We start from the raw sequence: 25,347 nt of genomic DNA, 5'->3' as shown, positions 1-25,347 counted from the left end.
AAGATGAGTAGGCTTCTAAAAATATTCTTCAAAAAATAATAGAACACTCTTAAATTCAAATAAAATTAAGTGATAGAGTTCAGAAGTAAGGAAAAGGAGAGAAAAGATGTGATGTGGAGGGGACATTGGAGGAAGGAAGATCTTCCTCTTCTAATAAAATAAAGGGTAGGAGAAAGAGCTTGATTGAGATAATTTTGATCCCAGTTTGGATTCAAAGCTGTGCCAGTGTCAGTGGATACTGAGATACTGGTCATTCTACGCACAGAGCAACTACTGTGATAAACAACTAAACCCCAAAAAGTCACTCAGAACTTTTTTTTTTTTTTTTAAGTTGATCTAATGAAATCCAAAGCTTTCTAAGAAAAAGCCCTTGCATGGCCAATATTTTTCTAATCGAGTCTGAAGAGGAAGCATGATTCTTATTTGTCCCAGGATGGTCAGTTTTTATCAACACAAAATAGGCTGTAAACTGAAATTTTCATGCTGGAGTAGACATCTGAACATGAATGTCTGTTGTCTCAGGTGAATGGCCTAAACAACACTTAATAAGACCAGAAGACTTGAGTTTGTTTTCTCATCAGCAGCCTCAAACAGCTCTTGGGCTGATCCCACTATGCAACAAGAAAGCAGCTGAAATCTTACAGACAATGTGAGATGAGGGAAGCATCCCCTCCCATTCCCTGCCATCCCAAACTGACATTTTTTTTTTCATATATTTCATTGTCTCTCTTTTTTTCATTATTCCTATTCTTTTTCTGCTCTGAGCTATGCTAAGTGAGCTGCATCCTTCTTGCCCTGTTAAGGTTTTGGTATTGCAAAGGAGTTGGAGCTGGGTGCACAGGTCCTCTCTGTCTAGGAGGAGCTCCGCTGATATTAGCTGAACTGCACATCACTAGAAGGGTATATCCCTACAGATCATAAAAGCATTGTGGAGCATTCTCATGAGACACCAAGAGCTATTTGTGACCTAGGCTTCTTATCACACACACTGTGTATCACACAGTGGATCATGTACATGCTTCAGGTGTGGAGAGAAAAGATAACTAAACTCACAAGAAGACCAGAAACCTTTAAAAAATAGCATCTAGCACTGGTCATTAGAAACTGCACAGCTCATTTCCCTTGCCCTCTCTTGGCCTCAAAGCATATTTTAGTTACTTTAATGCATGTTTAAAGATATGAAATGGAACTTGGAACATCAGTGTTCCTAGTAGGCTCTGGCATGAGATAGCCAAGACACAAAGCATGTGGCTTAATGCTAAAACAGACCAAATGAATACAGCTCATGTTATTACAGAAGTCAGGCAGGAACACTTACTAAATTTTTGATTCCAAAACTAATCAGTAGTGTACAACCTCCAAATATTTCATAAGAGGTTTCTGCTTTATGTGTAGCACATCAGATATCACCGTCAGAATAATATTACTGTAGACAAGGAATATAGCTCTGACTTCAAATTAAAGAAACAGGACTGAAACGGCAATTGTCCCATGGCTGTGACTAGATACAGCTGAGATCTCCAAACAGCACATGCTGTCCTATGCTGTACATGGGCTATAGTAATGCCTTCACATAATGAAGTATTACAGAATGCTTCGGCAGTGAATTGATTTCCCCAAGTAGATTTCACTTGAAAAGAAATTGTCACCTTAAATTTTATCTGAAAGGAGCAGCATTCCTTTTTCATTTGTTCAGAATGTGTGTGCGGTTTAATTAAGTACTGGCTCAGCAGGCTTCAAATAGCTACACTGAAATTAACAGCAGAGGCAAACTTTTGTTTCTCCTCCCAGGAACATGTCTCCACAGCAGACATTTAATTCAGTAGTGAAACAGCAACACTGCAACCTCTGAATCATGGAAAACCCAAGACTAAGCTAATGTACATGGAAACCTACACACATTAAATTAATTTCAATTGATATAATGAACAATAAGTATTTTGTAGGACTTCACCCAATCTTGACTTCATCTTCACGTCATCTTCAATCTTAAGAATAATTAAGCTTATAAATCATAGCAGACACTCTTGCTTGTTTGTATGCTCAAAATGTAATAACACAATGGTGAACTATATAAAATAATAATGTTGCAATAACCAATCTGTTTTGATGACTCCTAATATAACTCTTTTTGATAACTGCTACTGTAACTCATCCTTTATCACAAGGCAGATGGTTATTAAGAAACTGGATTAATTACAAGGAGTTTAGTATTATATTTCTAATATCAGTAGTGTGTGATATGTATGAGGTAAGCCATACATTTTATCCTGCATATTTATTCTGCCTTTTATTCTTGGCAGACTATGTGCATTATTGTCAATACTACCTACGCTTAATAACTCATAAGCACAAAATCAGGAAAGACCTTTTTCACAATGCAAAAAGAAATTCTCATTTTGAGGTGTGATCATAGAAAGATACAGACATGTCACTTAAAGAGCTGCTGCTGCCTAGGCTACAGAAAAGAAAATGCCAGAGGAATCCTCATGGATCACACTCTTTTTCCATGGACCTGTCCTAGCTTTACACAATCAATGGAAGCACAGTAGAAGGTCTTCCTTCTACTGCTTCTGTCCAGAAAAGGTGACACAAAAGTATTTTTCTGATATTTCTCAAGGCAAATTACTTTGAATGCCTTTAGAGAATGTGAAATCAACCCAAAGTATAAGAAAGTATTAAAAGTTTTAGTTAAGAATAAATCTACCAAGAAAGATTCAAAACCAAAACCTACAGATCAAAATGTGTCTTTGCATCTCCAGCTAACTTAGAGGTACAAGCAGGCAGATGCTGACAAGCCTGATTTGATACCTGCAGTAGCTACCAGCCCTGCTTCTTCCAGCCTTCTACTTCCATTTGTAGCTATGTCTCAACCCAGTGCTCAGCTGTTACCCTCTGCCACATTGCTCCTGCAGAGACTGCAAAATCCAAACTCAGAACCTGCACACTACATGTAATGCACCTCCCTTGGCCCAGATAGCCTCTCCCTCAGTAAAAGTGTTTGCCCAGGTGACTAACCTGCAATGCACTGAAAATCAGTGTTGGGAGAACTGATTAAGCTTATTAAAGGAAGGGGCTAGAAAACTGGGGTAGAATCGTAACAAGAAAAGGGAGAGAGTTTGTATCGATAACATGTTCCCTCTCACTTTAAGCCTCATTCTCAGTTGTTGATTTTCACTTGTCAGCAGCACATCTATTATATCTAAATAGCATTAGTTCTCAGGAGTCCCTTTGGTATTGCCCCCTCAAGAGCAAGCCTAACCCTTGAGTTTGTTGCATTAATATATTTGCCAGGAGAACCACCTCAGACTGCCTCGCAGGATTAGTGTTTATTACTCAAAGCACTGAGAAATCAAAGGGAAGGGATTATCACTAATAAAGCTATTTGGCCTAGCATGAGCAGCCTTCATAAACAGTAACTTTCCCAAACATAAAGGACGTAGCACCTTGCGCAATAGCAAGCTTAAAAGTGGATTGCTTACAGAAAGGTCTTGCTTTGTTGTGAGCATTACAGACCACTTTCCCCTCCACGTGTTCTGATGGTGGATGGGGATCCACAGTCTAACCAACAGACTTACTGCATTTTCTCTTCCCTGTGGCTAGCTAATGCAGAAGAAATAAAAGACTACCCTGTTTTCATGTCAGCATAAGCCCTGAAAACAGCTTTTCCCTTGGCCTGGGACAAACACCTGTGACAGGCCAAGTTTTACCAGGGCACAGCTGTTTGCACTGCTTTGTCCCAGGCAAGGGTTCTCACTCTGGAACCAAGAGTTTGCTACGGAGTCATGAATAATCTTAGAATGAGGATTCCCAGCCCCACTTTTTGCTGTAATCAAACCACCTCATTACACTGTCAAAGCAAAACTTGCTGAAGGGATCCAGCCCCTTGCTTTCCATCCATTTTCAAAAGAAAACTGTGCAGACTCCCATAGGCTTTACATCATTAAATAGAGGCAGGCTGACGTGTGCGGCTTCCTTTCCATAGCATATTCTATTTCTCTACTTAAAACACAAACTGAGCAAACGAAACCAAACCAGCTGCAGAAGCAAACACTGAACAATTATGGATTTTATAAGCTTTACAGCCTTCATAGCTTTCAGAAATTTTCTGTTTCACACAAAACTAATCCAGATTTGCCTCATTAAACAAAGCCATTTATATTCATCTGTTAAATGCCAACAATTCTTGGGTACCTTTTAATATTTTATATGTGTAAAAATTAACAAGCCTTGGATAATCAAACTTTGCAGTCAATAAAGAGCTACAGAATCAAAGCCAATTAAACTATTAATAGTCCTTAAATAACAAGGAACCTCAATCATAGGCAGTACAGGGGTGAAGGCATGCATGAACTCATTCAACACTGTTATGTGTTAGAGATTGCAGGCTTATGGTATCAACACTTTTTAATTTACTGATTTGAAAACATTTTGAATAGGATGTTTCTGCACAAATGCATACACCTTTAATCAGGTGAACTTTATCATTTTTTATCACCCCTACTATACCATCAGCAGGACAGTTACTGTATTTCACTAGTCAATGTTTATTGGTCCCCTTTTGCTATGAGAGTAAAAGGTGAAAGTTAAATTTGTCACTTTTCTACCAGAAGTGTGAAATAAATAAGGCAGGTTGCTGAATGTCCTGCACTTGTTACTTTAATGACATAAAGAAATCCATAAGCTTCTTTCAAATTCAGACATCTGCAAAAAAGACGTAAAACCTGAGGTGATCGCTAAAGTCTCCTCTCTCCTCAAAGTCAATTTACCCAATACAAGGGTAAAATAAACTAGTATAACAAGGGATAGTGTCAGCAGTGTACTCTGACATGCCATTCCCTCATGTCCTGAAACACATATTGAAGTAGATTCCATTTAAAGCTTTCAATGCTGCACAGAAATCCCAGTTTGCACATTTTTTTATCTCTGATTTTTAGATTCAGGGGATAAAACTATGTCAGCCTAATTTCACAGTTTCTCCACACGTGGCACTATTAGGGACGAAATACTGAGAAATAGTTTCATGTTTAGAAACCTGGCATAAAAGTACATTACTCAACTTCTATGATATCTTAATTTGAAGCTGAGCAGACCAAGAAAACACCATTTAAAAAAAAGCGCGTCCCTCCATTAAGTTATTTTAGAATATCCAGCTGCTTTAAATTCAGATTCTGACTTTAATCAAATTGACTTTCAATTGGAGCTTACTTGTTATGTTTTTCTATGGTTCAAGTGTCTTTTAAAAACAGTTTCACAGCTCCTGCTAGTGTCCTTCTTTGGTTTAGGTGTGCTAACTGCAGGTGTACTAGAAATATTTATTAATAGATGTATAAATTACATCTAGGGCACAATTATAACTTTCTTTAGTGTCATACAGAGTGTCAGATTCATCAATATAAATCAATATGAATACTGAAGACTGAAGGTTTTTTCCTCCTCTCTGCTGCAGCACTCAAGGTGCAGAAAAGGGGTTATTGTCTGGAAACTGCAGAGGAAGGAAAGTAGATAGTCCAGTATTATCTTCTGCACTTAAGTGTTTTGAAACTTGCTATAGCTTCCCTGTCTTGTTCTGTCTGATAGTCTGGTTTCTACCTTTTAACTACCTTCTAACCTGCTGACAACTATGCAGAGTCTGTATTCTTGTATTGCAGCAACTCACCAATACAACATAATGAGTTTGTGTATTCTATATAATTCTGAAAACCGGTGGCGAAGGCTTCTAGAAGAAACCTTCTGTAATTTATGATAAACAAATGCACAAAGCAAGTAAATAGTATTAAACAAAACTCCACATATGTTTTGTAGGAGTCTCCAATGTCATCGCTGATCATTATCCTATCTCTAATTTGCAGAATTTTATAGCATGCTGTTATTTCATCCAGATTGAAAACCATTGATACAAGCATTTCAAATTAATCAGTAATGCAAGCATTATAATCCAGTGATCTTGATGTTTGGTCTAAATTTCTTTTCTAAATCAATATAAAATAGAACAGAATTCTACCTATTACACATAGCTCTTTTCCTTTTCATTTAAAAATCAAAGATTTACCATGCAAAATGTAAATCCTCATCAATACAGCTGAAACAGCATCCATTACTTCATATTTCCCCCTTAGTAACATACGTACAGCTATATATGGATGTCTGCTAAAGTAACTCTTTCCAAGCTTAGAAAAATGTCCTTGCTGAGGAAAGTCGACCATGTTCAATATGGTTGATTTTTCCATATTAACTCAATATCTTAAAGCCAAGCAGGCCTGTGATACTGCCTTAATACAGACAAAAGGACATCTGTCAAATGTACACACTGTTTTAGCTGGGTTTACATTTTACATTCACAACTTTCTTCTGTGTATCTTCAATGCCACAGAGGACTTATCTTCGGTAGTCTTAAAGATTAGAGAATCTCCTTTATCTGCGGGGACTCTAGTAATGAGCCTGGCTCTGACACCAAGGACTTGACAGCGCTGCTGGGCTTGAAGCAGTCATACTGAAAAAGCATGAAGATGGCACACTGTTTGAATGTCATGAAAGAGCCAAGGAAAACAGCAGCTGGATTTCTATAGAAGGTTAAAGATTCTGACTGTTCCAGAAATCAGGAAGAGGACAGTCTGGGCACTCAAATACTAATAGAGACAAAAGATTCCTTGTGCTTATATCTGATGATGCTGTTCTTCATGCTACAAAAAAACCCTTCCATTTAACACCTGAATAAGCTCTTCATTAAGAACAAGCACGGAGTACTGCCATTTAATGGACAGCAATCACAGTTTAAGTCCATGGCACTCATTTCCATCATTGCAGACATCATACAAACACTGCAAAGTATACTCAGAAAGTAAATTAGATATTAAAGACATACAAAATACCGACTGTATTTTGCTTGTAGATCTGTACAATTTAGAGGCATAATACTGCTAAAGACTCCATTGAGGTCTTTAAAGAAAAACTGTGAGACATTTTCTAAATTTCCTTATTTGTTTTGCCTGCCTTTCAAGGTCAGGAGTAGCAACATCCTTTTCCTTTTCAAAGATCTCAGGTCACTCTCATTCCCTACAATACTACCCTTTGATTTGGATTATGAGTTTTATATCCATAGAAAATGATACTTATCTAAATCAGGGCTGGCTCACCCACAAGACACAAAACTGAGCCCCAGGATTTCTCATCATTAAAAGACTGCTGTAGAAACAATACAGACTTTCAATATCAGTTTCCTGGTTAAAATCAAGCTGAAGTAGGTATATTCTCTCCACTAAAATTTTTTTCTGCTGTTTCAGTCACACATTGTATACAAGAATTAAGTTCAAAACCAAAGCTAAATAGTGCTGCTCTTAGATAAATGCTATATTTTTACACCATACATTCAGTACTTGATAGACTTTTTGAATCTTTCAAATTGAAAAGTGTTATACAAACTTGATCTGTTGTAACTATAAAAGAAATTAAAAAGATTTAGAGTTGAACTTTTAAAATAATATTAATTATTATATATTTTAATATATGTTAAGTTTTATTGAAGACTATCACTTTTCCTTCATGTTGAAATGAATGATGGTTGGTTTAGAAATATAAACAATATTTCTGGGTTTATACCTTCAGTGTGTCTGAAGCTTTACAACTAGTTTAGGATTTTATTGAGCAGAAAGAGCAGGAATAATAAATCAATGATACTCCACTGTGCAAGGCACCACCTGTGTCAAGGGACCTAAGGAAGGGTGCCAAGAGACAGAATAGCTGTAGCACTGCACCACGGAGAGAAATTCCACTGTTCAGCGACACTGTGGGCTGCACTGCTTTAATAGCTGCAATTAGCACATTGTCCTGTAGATAATGGATTTTATTCACACCTGGGTTTTGACCCTGTAAGGTTAGAAGAAAAGTGCCAGCAGCCCCCCCTCCTTACTTGAAGTAGAGCCTACAACTGAGATTGTGTGGCCAGAATAACACAGCTGCAGGCATCCTAGAGATTGCCTTTTTCCACAGAATTGTGACAATGATGACTTTCAGGTGTCATCCTCCAAAAGAAAATACAGAGAAGAAAAGCAGTGCAAAACTATACACTGTAGAAAATATCCCCTTCGGACCACAGTAATAGTCACTGCAGCAGAGAAATACTTTTTGCACTTTTCTGCACTAGCAACTGAGAACTCAGAAGGTAAGGACTTTCAGATATGAAGTCAATCTTTTTTTTCTTGCTTTTGTCAAAAACATACTTTTTATAAATCATGAAAAAAAGAAACAGATAAAAAACAAATAAATGCCAGCTCTTTAAATGTCAAATGTACAAAAGCCCTTCAAAGCTTTTAACTATAACTGAAAAGCTCAGTAAAGAACCTAGTTCTACACAACTCAACAGTCTTAACAGGTGGATTTCTGACTGTGCACTTACTCAAATTGAGTTGAATTCATATTTCATGTTATTTTAAAACTCATGAGCCAATAGAAGTTGTGCAATTAAGCACCTTTTGTTCTGAAATTGCTGTAGCTAGCAATCTTCATTTGTCCTCTAAAATTTCAGAGCAGCATTCCCTAGACACAATTGGAAGGTCTACATACAGCTTAGTCTCAAGAGTTACCATAATTCCATCATGTACTAGAATAGGAAGCATTAATGAATAAAGCATTATTCAATGTCCTCTCGTGCAAAAGAAATACAGATGCAGATTTATCAGAACACCACAGAAAACAAGTGAAGTTACATCCTCGTTTATTTCCTTTAGTTCCTTTTAAATTTCCTGCTTGCTTTCCTTTCATGGTCAAAACGTAATTGAAATACTGGCAGATAGTACATAAAAAAAACCCGTAAGCAATAAAATTTTTCTAACGACTTAGTTAGCCTGACTACTAATGCTCAAACAGATGTGAACTAATAGGGTCGTTCAGCATTCAGAAGAGTTGACAAACCAAAAGGCCCAAAGCCCCTAATTCATTTGACCTGTCTCTGGGCGCCCCTCTCAGCTACTGCCGTTCTGTGCGTAACGGGCTCTGATGTGCTCTGCAGACAGCATCTGCCAATTTCAGGGGATCAATAAACATCTGCCTCCTGGGCATGTCAGTACCCCCATCACCAAAAAGGGAGGCTGGGGCAGCCAGACTTCTAACTTACAACTTAAGTTTTTAAAGAGAGCTGGGACAAATATAAACATAGATTTCCAAAACTAGATCCTCTGAAAACTTATGTTTCTTTTTTAACCATGTAAGATTGACATGACCTAAGCAAGAAAACGTCTGCCAGAAAAGAACTGGCAAACTCCAAGGAAGACCCAAAGATTTCAAAATTGTGACCATCTCACCAGGAACTGCCCAAGGTCATCACTGCCCTTGGCTTCCTTGATTAAGAGACAGGATTTTTATCTCTTCTCACCTTCAGAGACCCATTTTACAAAGCAAGGAGTATCTATGCAATATTCAGTTAATCCTTATCTGAGCCTAATGCCATGAAAGACACAAATTTAATAGCAGCAACTCTTTGGGGAGACACTGCTGAAGATGGCAACAAGTTTGCAGTTATACTGGCAAAGGTGTCTTCATGTTGCTTGAGACTGACCCAACCCTTTTTTCACTTCCAGGACAACAGCTAAAGCAACAAAGGAAAATTAGTGTCTATTCTCATCCTATCATCTTCCAAACACGTAGCTGCCTGTGCACTTCGTGACAGTAGAAAAAAGTAATTGCACCCACTGGAAAATTTTCAGGACAGAATGTTGCACACCATTTTCCAAGGCAGGCACAAATGCTGATGCTCCCTTCACAGACACATAAGCATACAGCAGTGTTTATCCTGAATCCCAGAAATGCTATCAAATAACCAGAACTGAAGCTCTGCATTACGTAGTGAACAACTAACCCTAAAATATGATGATAAAATTTATTATTTCATCAGACTTTTCTATAAAATGTCTTGTTTGCCAAGTTCCTATGGTTGCATAAGCAGTGATAAGATCCCATCTTTTGCCTTAAGCACCAGGCAGTAATGATATAACTGTCATCTATTCCTTCCACAAAGGGATTAGTCTACCTTGAGGATTCCTTCACACCACTTCAGTGCTCATAAGACTTCTCTTTTGGAAATAATTTTTAAAGACCATCAACGCTTTCTTTAAAAAAAAAACAAAACCAAAAAAACCAAAAACCCTTTTCCCCCATTTTTGGGGGCTACAAGATCTTTTAAAGCAAAAGCTTTCCCCCACTTTTCATTCTCTAACAATAAGCTTCTGTCCCTTAGCTTTTTGTTTTGATATGGGAAAGTGAAATGCATGTTAATTTTCAGGCTATGAGACCTTTGCCAGTATAACTCAGCATATTCTCAGCTTTATCTGAGTAGAACAGTCTGGAGAGTTTAAGCTTTTGCTAATAAAGATAATGATCTAACTTTTTATCCAAATATTTGTATGGAGCCTATCTGAATACCTGGGCACTTCCTATGAATCTCTAGTGTCTTTAATCCAAACAATTCCCATGGTACTGTTTATATTTTTACTTTTATCTCATACTACATAGACACAGAAGTGTCTGTTAAAATCCCAGCAACCCTTCAACAAATCATATTAAAGAAATTTGGGTGAGGATGATAACTGATACTTTAAGAAAAACAGCTGAGTCTTGTAAAGGCTCCCAGGTTGGTGAAGTGTCTCCACTCAGAATACAGCAGCGTAATCTGGCCAACTTTATATCCTTGTTGTGGTTTTTTTTTTTAATCTGAAAGTTTAATGAAATCAGAGTACGTCTGGTGATTAGCAAATTGTGAAGAAAGATTATATTTTTATGAAAAACATCTATAAAAAGATAGGCTGATTATTCAAATCACTGGTTTTAAAGAGGAACAAATTAAAGTCACAATATAATGATGAGTAATGATGAGTACAAAAAGGTAATCCTCAAATGACTAAGTGTTGTTTGGTATAAATTGTCCTGCCTTTGCAACATGCTTTTAAAATTCAATCTGTAAATTACTTCATTATAATCTTTGTCAGGTATTTAGGCCACTTGTACTTGCAATCACTTAGCTAAATAAACAAGCCAGAACTTGTATTGAACACAAAACTTGTTTTAGCTTCAGTCTCTGTAAAGTCAGGGAAACTATTTTGAGGGGCACAGAGCAGGAGAAGGGGTGGACTGATGTCAGAAAACCATTTATCCATCTTAATTTTATCTAACCTAACTACCTAAGTATTTAGGAATCAAAACACAGCCCAATACAATGTAACTAGCATTAAAATTCTCGGTAGTAAAAAAAAAAAAAACCTAACTTTATTTCTCATTCAAAACTCACACATTTTAATTGTACTTAGTACACTTGCTATTTGGAAACTTGTTGGAACATCTTCATAAGCCATTTTCAGAATGTAAAAAAAAAAATAATAATTGGGTATAAACATTAATTTTAACACTACCAGACAGTTATTCTTCTTTACTGTTATAACAAATAGAAAGGAACGCATGGGCCCACAATACATACATGGTTCATTTTCAATTAAAAAAAAAAAAAAAGTAATGAAACCATCTGCTTGCTATTTGCTAATGCACTGACAACACAAGAATTCCCAGTTAACACCACGATGGGTATTAGGACAATGGCTATTAGCTTTCATTGTTAAAGGTACATTTCCCAAAGACTTCAAAAAGATTTTTCTTAATGTGAGGAGTGCTAAATACATTAGCAAATGGATACTCAAACCATTTCTGTAAGCCAGCCACAAAACCTCCCAGTGACTTCAGCAGACTTTGAATCAAGCCTTCAGATCCCAGCTATTACACATTTTCCCCATCTTTTCAATGAGCAATGATGGGTGTCTATTCTGAAAGCTAAATGTTTCTCTGTATTTTCTCTCACAAAAGATCAGAACCCTATAAGCACCATCTGGACTGCTTCTTTGTGCGTCTGTACTTTATGCAGATATGGTTGTCAAACACGGACTGCAAAAATCCTATTGTAGCAGCAGACAGTGAGTGGGATCTTTATCCAAGAATCCTTTGAAGTCAAAAGGAGCTGGATCAGGCCCTCCTTATGCTTTGCATAATAAAATCATTGAAGCTATTGTGCCAGTTTATACGTGCCATAATTGCATAGTTATTACCTTATGTTGGTTTTCTCACATAAACTCTTACCTCCAAGGCACGCCCCCATGGCCAATGAGAAGATTAATGGTTTCACAGGCAAGTTAACATCAGGATCTTTACTCAGATTGAGAAGCACAGGAATCTGTGGTTTAAGAAGAAAAGAGAGAGGTTCAGGAGACATTATCTAACCATCAGCACAATATTATTAAAATTCATTGAAGTAAACAACTTAAACCACCAGCAAGTCTAAAGAATAACTGTTTTGCTTGTTTGTTGTTTTTTAATTATTAACTTTGCATCATATTCTTGATTTGTACTCACTTTTCACCACTGACTGTGCTAGTCCTACAAGCCAAAGAGAAGGTATTGGCAACGTTAGGCGAAGGCTGACACAGATATTACTAGCAAAACTGAGGCCCCTCTTAAGGTTATGAGTGCTTTCCATTAGATCCTTCAAATTCAACAGGGAACTGACAGTGACTATAAATCAATTCCCCCTCCACTTCTTGAAACCTAAAGGACAAAGCTGTATCCCCTCTTGCTGGAGGCAGCTGTAAGAGATGCCCAGACCTTCACAATCAAGATGGCTGTAAATCATGTATCAGTAACTAAAAAACTCCAGAATCCTTACTATAATTAAAAATGTCCGATCTGTTAGGGAAAAAACTGAGAAAGATCAATGTGGCTGGTTTCTGAATTCATTATTTTACTTTTTAATCCAACATTGTATTTACCAGAAAATATAAATTTAGTTCACTGGGAAATACTTGCAAGTTTTATGAATTTAATTTAACCACTTTAGCAAATAAAATAAACCCCCTGAAAAGTTTGTAGGGAGACATAATAGACTTCATTAGGCAAATAGTATACAGCCCAAAAATACAGCAGGGAGGCTTTCTGGTAGCACCAGTTCTCAGTCAGTAACACCCTTCAAAGCTAAACAACTGTCACCTTAGTTGCAAAAAACTGGTTTGAGTTCAACTGAATTGTGTAACCACTTGGTTTGCAAGAAAGATGTAATTAGTACCTGTCGAGTGAAGTTTGTTAGCAAAGGTAGAGGTGATAAGGCTAAATAACATGTACAGATGTTTATGGGACCAAAAGGGAGAGAGAAAGAATACGCAAACATGGAACAGCAAGAGATCAAGCAGGAAGGGATTTGTGGAAATAACTGTGATATGCCTTAAAATTAATCCTTTCTCAGAGTCCAGGATTTTCAGTTGTGACTAAATTTATGACTTTTAATCCTCCAGTTTGTCATTTGAATGTATTCCACAGATCCCCCTCAAGGGTTATGATCTCAGAGATGGAACAGCTCCCTCTTGAAAAATATTTTCATTTTGATGGCTGAGTGATGCTCACCTTTACTGACTGTGTGTGTTCTCTTGGTATAGAGCAATATATAGGCTTTATGAAGAATACAACAGTTTCCCCATCCCTCCTGCCAGTGGTGTTAATCATGCCTCTCAAATCCTCTAACTGATTAGCTAGATAAGTCAATATCTAAACAGTTATTCTTAAATTCAACATTGCCTGAAGATGTCTGTTTCTACTTTAAGGCCCAAAGAAGGGTCAGCATGCCCAACATCTTGTCTGTTTTTCCCATGAAACAGTCATAAAAGATTTTATTTTTCCCCACAGAATTTGTTTCTCTCAAACCAACACTGCTAGAACATATGCAATTCAAACTGCAGTTATATTTATTTAAAAACAATGTTATGTTTCAACATAAACCAAAATTTAAACACAAATACTGAAATCACAGGATAAGCCATTTTGCTCAATCTAAATAAAGCATTTTTTCCTACTAGATAATTTGGACCAGAGGACCAAGCCCAATTATTTAGTACCTCAGAATTATTTGCAAGCATCCTGACGTACTACAGTTAACTCACTTGTTGCAGGACACAATCCTGAACCATGCAGACTAGCAACACCTCCTAAAATTAGACTTCTCCTTGTGTGTGACCTGCCCAGTGCAGAGAAGGCAGTTAGGCAGAGTAGGTTAAAATTATAATCCTATTTCATTGCTCTTGAGGTCAGTCCTAAAGCTGTTGCCAGTCAGCTCCCAAGTGCAGAGCAAGTAATGACATTTTCACACCTCACTGTTGAGAACCATGCAGAAAGCAGAGCCCTGCAGCCCTCCAGGAGCCCCCTCCCTAATTACGGCACTGTGAAGGACAGGGGAAGCAAGAAGCAAAACAGAAATCCCAGACAGAAAGTCCATGAGATAATTCTCTGCTTGGTATTTGCAGCCACACACGCATAATAGTGCCATCAGAAAATTTGGTTCTCTGTTTAGTGAAGGAGCTCAGGATCAAGAGCTCTCAGTGTCCTGTAAGTCTCTATAGACTAAAGACACAGAAACCCTCTAAAAGAAAGTCACTGAACAAAGGTTTCAACTCACTGTGTCTTCTTTTAAACACAAAGATAAATTGCAATGTATCAAGAGAAGGTGCAACTGTGTAATGTGCTTGAATCTCCATTTCTTTTTTTGAAAATCCATCAGGTTTGGGACCCAAAAATATACAGTTGACCACATTGGTTTTATTGTTCTCTCCTTGACATCACATTGTTTTTTTCCACTTAGAAATACCGTGAATTCTTTTTTAAAAGGTTTCATAATAATTAATCATCTATGTTAGAATTATCATCAATGATGTCATGCTCCTAAGTCCATTAACAGGCAATAGGGCTAGATCAAGAATCGCTGCTCTCATAGATGTCTGTTTTTCTGTTTCATAGATGTTTCAAAACATTGAAACAAGCCTTAGCAATACATATTTGTTTACACTTAAATTTGAATGTTTCCTCTATTTAAAGGAATTAATCTCTACTAAAGAATATTGGTTATAAGTCACAATGGAAGTCCTATGGATCTCTGACACGTGCTTGAAGTTAGATTTAATGTGTATATATCCTTTTTATTTTTAACAAGGTGTGCTGCACCATAAGTTTCAGTTTTTAATAACTTGAATAACCAGATAAAAGATGAATGCAAAACATTCAGTTAAATTTCTAGTGTTTCAGATAGAAATATTTAGTTGATCCATAATGTACAGTAATTTTTTTGCAAACATGCATTATGCTGTCCAAAAGTCACTGGTGTCTAATTCTTTTGACCTAAAAGTAGGCATAATGCAAACAGATTGTTCTATATTCCATCCCAACAACTTTCCTGGTTAAAAAAAAAAAAAAAAAAAAAAAAAAGAAATCTGATCATCAGCAAGAACTCTTGAAGAGATGTTGCAAAGTAATTAAAGCCAATGGACATTTCTTAGTGCTTGAGCATTTGTATTTTAATATATCTATTTTAAATACATAAGAATCATGCACAGTCAGTTACAAAGGAACCTGCCTCTCTGTTTTCCCCCAAAATCACCTTTTTGTCACGTGTAATTTTCTTTCATGTGAGTATATGTTGGGCAACATTTTTGCGCTATCAATATCTCAAACCTTAGCTCCATCTACTGTTATGATTAACATGAGTGATAAAAACAGAAATACAAAATATAAAAGGGTTAGAAGGAAAATTTTCACTGTAGTTTTCAATGTTTTTGAAAAACTGGGTTGGTTCTACATCTCTTTCTGATTCAGCCTGATGCTACTTACAATAGCATCAAAAGCACTCCAAGCTAGGATACTTTGCAAACTGGGGTATAACTGGCTGTGATACATACTGTACAAATATCTTGTCATATTGATTTAACTTGTTTGGATTTAGATTTTTTCATAGTTCTATGAAGCTCTGCCCCTCAACAGAGAAAAAAGTAAAAGTTAAAGCCTATGAAGCCTCATGTTTCCTTCATTATTCCCTCTTTGGATTATGTAAACAGGACCTTTATCAATATTAGGGGAGAAATAATGTCTTACCAGGTAAATAGCTTTTATTTCTTTTATCCTTTATTTCAAGTCTCACCAGGATAAATCTCTGTTTGACCAGTTTCGTTAAAAACTGCTGATTTTGCTGGAAAGTTTGAGATTGAAGCACCCAACATTGCTGCTTGATTGGCAGGATTTAGATAGAATGAGTGATGTAGCTCTATAAAGCAAAGCCAAATCCCTCTCACCCACTCATTGTAGGGCTATCTGCCTCTAGGTATTAAAACAGCAAAATGCAATGCAACTGTAAGAAATAATGATTGTACCTGGGAAAAGGAGAGTGTCCCCAAAGACTTGATACAGAAATGAAATAGCCATTAATCTTTATTCTATATAGGGTGTTATGTGTAAAATATATATAGGATGTAAGATGATGCAAAAAGAACAATGCCAGTGTCTACACATATTGGCACATTTGTCTATATTAAGTATCCTAAACAAAAGCAACCCTTGTGAACAAAATGTTTGTTTGTACCATATACTGTTGAAGTACGTATAACATGCTACAAATATAAAAACACCAAAAATGTAATTTTTGGTATTTTCAACTTTTGCAGCGTTTTTATTCTTAAATCAGTACTGCAAGCTTTTAAAAATTGAATGGGATTTTATTACTGTTATAAATTATCCACCTTCCCTAAAGAATATAATCTATTAACAGTTAATAATATTAGAAATTCAGACTCAAAAAATATGATTCTCTAGGACAGTATATTTCTTATACCTCTCAGATCTCTAACATTCTGAAAATTTAAGCCACATGAAGCAATCAAAGAGAAAGGAAGCTAAATGTTTATGCTCAATGTTTACTTTAAATGAAGGTTTTGAAAAAAAAAGAAATCTGAGAGATTTTAGACCAGAATTATATGCACCAAATACTACTAAGCAAAATTTTATAAAATACTGTAGTTTCCTCATAACAATCCTTGCATTTACATTGTGGTATGCAGTCCTTTTTTGTTAAAAGAAACTGGTGCTGTTTGCACATCTCAATTCTGTTGTCTACTTGACAGAGGGGGTCTATTTGACACTTCTCAAGCCTTGTTCATTCCGGTCCTGTTTGTACAAAAGTGGAATGAAGAGTCTTGAACATTTTGCTTTCACATTTACTTTGGTACATAGATTTCTTTCTTTGTAAGCAAAACGATGATCAAAGAGTTAACATTTTCACACCTTGTTGTCACAGCCTCTTTTCCAAGACTCCAAATTACCAAAGAACAAGTTGAATCAAGACCTTTATCCTGTTCACTTATTTTTATAACAAAACCTTCTCATGGGCATGGCATTCCACTGTCAAGGAGATGAAGAAGGAAGACCTTTTCTGAACCTATTAAGATCTCCTTTTGGAATACAAAGAGAAATGATGATTTAGCTTTACTAGCGGGACCCTGGATATGCAGAGAGGAGACCAAAGAGGAGGAGCGCTGGTCCTGCTCTATCAGTAAGCATCTCCTCCTGGGATAGCAGGAGACTCATAAGAGAGTGAGTCTCTCAGCTACTTCTGCTTTCCAAAGGTAACACTTGTACAAGTAATCACACATCCGTATTGTGTAAGAAGAGTATCTTAGACAAGTTTATCCTATTCCTGTGCAGCACAGTAAGGTCATATTGCCCATTTTGTCTATTTGTGTAAAATGACAATGAAACAACAATCCACATCTTTACTTTAGGGATTCAGCGCTGCTTTACACCATGGGATTTCACAGCACGCATTTTGCTAAGAACTGCATGTGGTAAAGATGTCTTCTGTGAAAACTGTAGAGATTGTGCTTTAATAGGAAACAATTTGTAGCTTCCCAAATTGTTGATGATTGGTCTGTCTCTGCAGACAGCTATGGCCCAGTCTTAAACTTTTATCAAGCACTGACACGCAGGACATTGTAGAAAACTCTGGTAGGGAGAAGACAAAGAAGATCTAAAAATAAAACTGGCACTGAGAACATGAGATACATATGAAACATTCAGTACTGCAAATAAGAAGCCTCTGACAGATTTACAGGCAATAAATAGTGGGTCAAAAATCATCTTGTTTCTAAGAAAGACCTGTCGGAGACTAAGTCACCTTGCTAGTAAGGTAGTTAATGGAAATTGTTGGTTACTTTATATTGAGGAAATAGTGTTTAAACTCAGCTAAAATGGCTATACTACAGCTATATTTTTAGTTCTGGTAATAAAAGAAAAATATAAACAGATGCTTCCAGCATATAGTCAATAAAACATGTCAATAAAATAAACAGCTTGAATGCACCGTTGGTGAGTTTGCTGATGACAGCAGACTGGGAGGTGCTGTCAAGTCTCTCAAGGGACAAGAGGACTTGCAGAAGCTTCTAGATAGGTTGGACTATTGGGCTACAATTAATGGGATGAAACTTAATAACTCAAAATGCTGCATTCTGGATCTAGAATGGAGTAACGCCAGGCACAAGAATAAACTGGGAGAGGGGTGGCTGGAGAGCAGCCCTGCCGAAAGGGATCTGGGGGTGCTGGTCGGCAGCAGGCTCAATGCAGGTCAGCAGTGGCCCTGGCAGCCACCAGGGCAACCCGCACCCTGGGGTGCCCCGAACACAGCACAACCAGCCGGCCAGAAGAGGTGATGGTACCGCTGTGTTCAGCCTTGGTGCGGCCTCACCTGGAGCGCTGTGGGCAGTTCTGGGCCCCACGAGTTAAGGATGTGAAGGTCCTTGAATGTGTCCAGAGGAGGGAAAGAAAGCTGGTGAAAAGGCTGGAAGGCATGTCCTGTGAGAAGCCACTAAGGACCTTGGCTTTGTCAACTTTGGACAAAAAGAGGTTGAGGGGTGACCTCATTGCTCTCTACAGCTTCCTGAGGAGGGGATGGGGAGAAGGAGGTGCTGAGCTCTTCTCCCTGGGATCCAGACACAGAACGCCTGGGAGTGGCTCAAAGCTGTGCCGGGGGACGTTCCAACTGGATGTTAGGAAGAATATCTTTACCAAGAGGGTGGTCAAACACAGGAACAGGCTTCGTGGAGAGGTGGTCGATGCCCCAAGCCTGTCAGTGTTTAAGAGGCATTTGGACAATGCCCTCAACGATGTGCTTAACTTTTGGTCAGCCCTGAAGTGGTCAGGCAGTTGGACTAAGTGATTGTTGTAGGTTGCTTCTAAGTGAAATACTCTATAATGCTTAAACATTTTGCTATGGTACATTTTTTAAATATTAACAAGAAATTATTCATTTTCCTATCACTTGCAGACAGCTATCACAATTGCCAGGCATGCTTATGCAATGAAGTGCGATACACTCTCTCATATGAACACCTACTAAATTAGGGAGCTGGATCTTCACTCTTCAATGCTTAATGAGAAGGGGAAAGTCCTGGGATTACATTTTATCAAGCAGGTTCCAATTCCCTCATCTTGTTTTGGGGCAGTTCATTATCTCTGCATTCAGGACAAATTATATGAAACAAGCAATTGGAAGATACTCTGCAGGCTGTTTTGTCTTTGTGCAGCTCCAATGCTTTATTTTAGTTTAACAAACAGAATTTCACCAAGACAGAAACAATAAAAGTAATCTACCTATGATGAGTTAAATGCCCTCAGAAACTCATTCCGCTGTTTCATGTATTCAATTACCTTTCTACAGTATCCTCTGTACCATAAAATACTTGCTGTGTTCTGAGCTTTTTGAAGAGATTTCAGTTTAGTGACTTCTGTACATGAATTCCATACAGTACTGACATTTTTGATGGTGGGGTTATACCAGATTTACTCTTGTCTAGAGCAATGAAGAATTTGACCAACAACTGTGTTGCACTGGAAAGGTATTTTCAGAGTAAGGTGCTTCAAGTAATAAACTAATCTGATTTTTGTGATTTCAGAATTTTTTAGTAAGAGAGAACTCTTCTCCATGATGCTGATGCTGAAGGCTGCTGGAAAACATCATTTTTTTTCAAAATATTTAAACACATGAATATTTTGCACCTTAAAATACTTTCACCTTAAACTAACTGAAAATATTTAGGTTTTGTTCTTAAGACTGCAGATAATGTGTTTATGTTTTAGGATAAACAAGAATCCTAATTTGTCTACATAGATACTTAGAAATAACTGAAAATGCTTAGATTTTCTCCTAGGAAATAAATTTGCTTATCTGTTTTCATTACTTCAATTCATAAAACAGTTTATATTTCTAGAATTATTAATAATGCTGGCTCAGATGTATCCATATTTTAATTACCTTTTAAAACTATTGATCTACAGCTTCCACTTTTCACATCCTGTTAAGGTAAGGATCGGTCAGTTTTAAATTTTAATGCTATCCAATCTGAAACTTAAAATGGACAAGTCAACTTTATCCAAACACAGATAAAGTGAAATTTTTAGTTGCAAAATCCATTAAAAAGGCATTCTTTTTCATTTTTATTTTTTTCTATAGACAAAGCAAATTATTATGAATCTGATTGTCCCACTAGTACAAAGAAGCTGAAATGAAAACTTGGACAACCATCCTTCAACTTGATTTTTTTTAAGGAAACACAATATCATGGTTACAGAGCTATCTGCAAGTTTTCCTCTTTTTCTTTGCTCCAGCTGTGTGCCTTATAAGCCAAACCTCATGCTGTAGTGGAATCCCCTGTTCCTTCCATTTCTTAGGCAGGTCCTGGGTCAAAATACATATCAATTGTATTGGCTACTTCTACATATGCAAGTAACATGGTGTGATAGGACCTTGAAAGCATTGGAGATGAGTCTCTTTTTATCTATGCTGGCTTCAGCCCAGGGGGGTCAGTCACCTCATACTGGAGACCCTTACTTCTGCCCACTCTCATGCCATTTCTGAGTTACTACACCGAGTGTGTGTAGCCCACCCCACCCCTCCGCGCCAAGTCTGGACAGCGCACACTGCATAGTGATGTAGGGGATGAATGAAAGACCTTTTCCAGCAACACAGAGGCAGTGCTGGGGACATCCCATGAACGAACTGATGACTGTCTTCTTGAGCCTGCCCACCCCTGAAGGAACAGAGCAGTATGACTTTCTAGATACCCTTACCATCACAGTAGTTTTGCCCACAGTCATCTGGGGGCTCACAACCAGAAATGCTTGGGCTAATGGTACTGTCTCATGTCTGGAATATGGGACAAAAATCATGGTATACTCACCTTTTAAATGCAGAAGAGACACTATTGATGTCCTTGACTGTGAGCTGCCACCAAGCTTTTCATCATCTCTGCATAGTATTTCAGGAATCCCTATCCATGTACAAGTCAAAGTGCTGTGGACTGGTTTCCCCTAACTCCTACTGGTTAGTGGCTAACTGCCTTGGGGTGAGCAAATCCTCTATTGGCAGAGGTCTGACACCATCCTCCAAACACTCTTTTCTCAGTCAGATCTATGAAACCATCCAGATTTTTTGTATCACTGGATTCAGAAAATGGGAAGAACTTGATGGGACCCACATCCCTACCCAGTACATGGTCCATCAAGGCTATGACTACAAAAAAACACAAGAGAGACTGCCCCATTGTCATGCAGACATTTGTTCACCACTGAAGGAGATTTATGGAGCCCTGAAGGGACTCAATATATGTGTCTTCCATTACTATGAGCACAGGCTCAGCTGTGAAGCTGGAACCTTTTGCCAGAAAAGGACAGTATCATTCGTGGCTACATCATAGCAGGTGCCCCATACTCCTGTATCATTAGGGCATATGAAACCAAACTCATATATGGAAGCATGTCAGTATGATCCTCTGCTTCTGAGTACACAGCTGTGGTTGACCTCCAAGCTTTTGCTCCCACTGGGTAACTGTATGAATGTGTGAGTGAACTATGTGGCTGAATAAATGAATTTGCTGTATGGATGGTTATCTGTTATTAATAATTACAATTTGATTCTGTAAATACCAAGTCAATAAATAAAAGGAGATCTATACACATTGCACTGTGTGTTTATTACACACACATACTCAGTCCCCAGTAAGTGAAAAATCATTCTACAAAAGAGCTGTGTTCAATATATGCAATATTCCTCATTGGAAGTTTATAGCTTTAACATATATAGTGATAAATAGCCTTCCAAAACCAAATATAGCTTGTTTTAACAGTAGGAACCAAGCGCCAAAGAAAAAGAATTTTGAATGAAAGTTTATACAACCTTACATAAGAACCTGGGACTTAGTTCCTTAGGAATTTTCTGTAGGTTTCTAATGTAGAATGACAAAGATCAAAGTGCAAGTTCATTCACTGAGCTAGATGATGCTAGGTCCTGACTTTAGTCTGCCACATAACAATTAATATCTTAACACCTCAGCTAATGACTGCTTTTGCAGAGGTGAGAATACACCTGCATTTTTCTTTCTTCCTGCCTCCACACTCTGCCTATTTTAAAAGAAAAAAAAATAATAAAAAAATTGCAGCAGTCTCTTAGGTTCAGCCCAGAGCAGAATGAAAAAGATATGTATTTTACATGTCTAAAATGTTGTCAAGGATCCTTTCCTGTCCATCTGTATTTCTCTTCCTCAAAGATACAAAAGAAGTGGTCTTCAGGCATCCCAAAGGATTCCTGCATTTCAGTCCCATTTCCCAAAACATACTTTTGTAAAAGAAGGTTTGTTTCAAAACCTGTAAAAGCCCCTTTGGTTGATGTGCGTGCAAGTCCTTTTCAGTATTACCTCAAGCTAGTTTTCATAGACTAGCTGGATATGAGGCAAATAGTCCTCAAGTGTTTGCTGGGAGGTGACTCATCCTGAACCAATCTCTCCTTCCATGTTTATTGCACTCTGTTGTTCTTACATCAATATAATTCCACAATGAACACCATGTCAATCAAACCAAAATACTGTATTAACATATGATAGAGCAGTCACAAATCTGTCCAATCTGTCACATGCCCTGTAAGAAGTGTCTTAAACCTTGACACAGGCTAAGGGTGGACATGACCATCCAATAACAATGGAAGAAAAAGGCACAGAAAAATTATATTTAGCTAAGAACAAGCTGTAACAGTGAATCATTCCTACAGAATAATGAAGGGATTATTGAACTTTAAACAGAGAACTTGATTGAATAAACCTATCTGAGCATGCATTGATTTGTTATAATTTGCTGCTTTTCTAATATTCAAACTCAGCTGCTGATAAACATTTGTTACGCTTAACATTATTTGCTGGTTTTTAAACTAATTACATAAGTAAGGCAGCAATAAATGGTTCAGGTGTTAACAAAGCATTAGTGTAACTACACAGCATGTAGAGGGAAAACATTGATAGCAGCAGATGGATAGTGACAGTTTCCATCAAAAAGAGAATTTTACTTTTCAGCTATGGATGTGGATGTAGACAGAAAGTGTAAAAATGCAGCCAAACCAGTGTCTCTAGTTCCACAGCTAACTGTGGCTGCTAGCACCAATGGCCAGCTAGATGCCTAAACATCATGAATAAGCTTGCAATACTGATTTCATCTCAGGGGATAAACTAAACTACAACAAAGCAGAGATCAAAAAAACCCCAAATCGTAATCAGCAAGCTCAGCTGCCTTGCCAGCACCAGGAGGAGGACGTGCAAGTGCTGCACAGACCCTACCATTGTAGCTGTGAAGGGGATATTGTCAATCACAGAGGAGGCCAAAGCAGACACCCAGAGCACTAAAACGATGGCCACTGCCAAGCGCTGGTCCTCAGGAACCACCTGGAATTGAGAGAGATCAAATTAAAATTTTGATGAGATCAGTGTTGTTCTGTCCTCCCCCGTGGCATAATTGCACAATCTTCACAGATTTAATTTATCAGTATTTATTATTCCTTTAGGCTTTGAGATAGGAAAACATCTTAAAGAAAACAGCCTAACATTTAATAACACAATTACTGTTCTTTTTCCAAGAAAATTTGAACAAATAGAAATATAAAGACTGATATTTCTAATATTCAGATTTCATGCAAGAAATATATCGTGCAACTATGAATTTTCACCTTTCACTGTTTATGCTTTTTACATCTTTGTATTTTTGGGGTTTTTTAGACTACAGAAAAGGCTTCCCTTTTGCATTTATGGCTATGTTTATTCTGGGTGTGGACAGATACCTACATATTAAAGATAACCCATGACAAAGTATGACACATTTTCTTGATATTGCTGATGCAGGCATGCAGTCATTAATACTAAATCAAAATGAAAGTCTTATTCATTATTCTACTGGAGTAAAACTATTTTCCTTACCTGTAAATATTTTAAGCATACCTTTATTAACAAAGCTGTCTGCTCTCCTATATAGTCTATTAAGTGCAGATGAGCCAAAGCCTAAAAGAAAAAGACATGGCAGAAATTGGTAGCTGTATTTGCAGAAGTGGGTTGGTTGTACAGGAGTGACTGGTAGGCTGAGGTTTAAAATGGCATTCTTCAGTGGATACGTGTTTTCTGAATACCTGAACACAACTGTTGTCTATTAATCCAACTTCCCCCAAAACACAATATAGATAAAGTATATCATGTGTTTAAAAAGTTGGATGGAAACAGTCTTGTGCTCAGTCTCAGATGAAGAAATAGGAAAACAAAATATGTGTTTCTGTTAAACAGCTTTCTCAGACCCATAAAAAACTAACAGTACCCATCTGCTAAAATCAGACCAAACATCTTGGGTGAATGGAAGCTGGCATAGAGGCAGCAGCACCTGAAAGGCAGGAAAACTAGCTCTCCAATGCCCAAGTCAGGCACCTGAACTGAGGAGGCAAGCCCGGTAAGCACTGGACCCAGGAACAGCCTGGACCAGAGTGCTCTGTCCTCCCTGTGAGAGCCATTCCATTTGTACAGGATACTTAGATAGCATCCCATACAACTGTGGTTACTACCATGGATGAAAAGACATAGGAAAACTCCAGCCTAGTGGTGATGGCTCTGATCTCTCCTTGGGCAGACAGAACACAAGCTGACCTTCACACCCCAGAAGAATGATTTCCTCAAACCACAAGGTAAAGGCATGATTTTAACTCCTGAGGGCTAGCCTTTAATTCACTTTGGTTTTGCTTTCTTCTCTTACAAGCGTCCAGAACAAAGTACTGTTTTCAGGTTGAATAAGATATATCTGTTTTGTGACTTTTCAATTTTTCGGGGCAGAAAATCACATCATTTTTGGCTCAGCCTGGACCAAGCTGGTTGGCATTCTTTCTTTTTTTTCTGCCATGACAAAGAATCATTCAGCTGCGATGCCTCACTTACTGACTCCATTCCCACACAGAGCTGCAGAAATATAAGCCACACACCTGGCAGTCAGGCAGAGCCTTTCCAAGACATCAGTGGGAAAAAAACCATTGAACTCACACACTGCCAAATTCCATGACAGAGATGGACAAAGGTCCTAATAGGCACCAAGTGGTGTGGTGCAACACACGGTAATGTCAGAGTGACAAAGATGCTGTCATTCAGACCAGCTATTCCTGTACCTGCA

At 37.7% G+C, this 25,347-nt stretch overlaps 1 protein-coding gene across 1 annotated transcript in view; it reads right to left on the bottom strand.

The window, feature by feature from the left end:
- OCA2 (OCA2 melanosomal transmembrane protein) overlaps nt 1-25,347 on the bottom strand; it is a 177,834-nt gene that overhangs the window by 45,408 nt on the left and 107,079 nt on the right. The window contains exons 19-21 of the mRNA XM_027788838.2: nt 24,144-24,203; nt 23,490-23,594; nt 12,115-12,208 (exon numbers count right to left, since the gene is read on the bottom strand). Of these exons, the coding sequence (XP_027644639.1) occupies nt 12,115-12,208; nt 23,490-23,594; nt 24,144-24,203 (259 nt within the window). The remainder of the gene's footprint in view (nt 1-12,114; nt 12,209-23,489; nt 23,595-24,143; nt 24,204-25,347) is intronic.

The sequence above is a fragment of the Falco peregrinus genome, chromosome 4 (genome assembly GCF_023634155.1).
Source record: "Falco peregrinus isolate bFalPer1 chromosome 4, bFalPer1.pri, whole genome shotgun sequence".
NCBI lineage: Eukaryota > Metazoa > Chordata > Aves > Falconiformes > Falconidae > Falco > Falco peregrinus.
The sequence above is the reverse complement of the archived record's forward strand: the minus strand, read 5'-3'. Positions and strand labels throughout refer to the sequence as shown.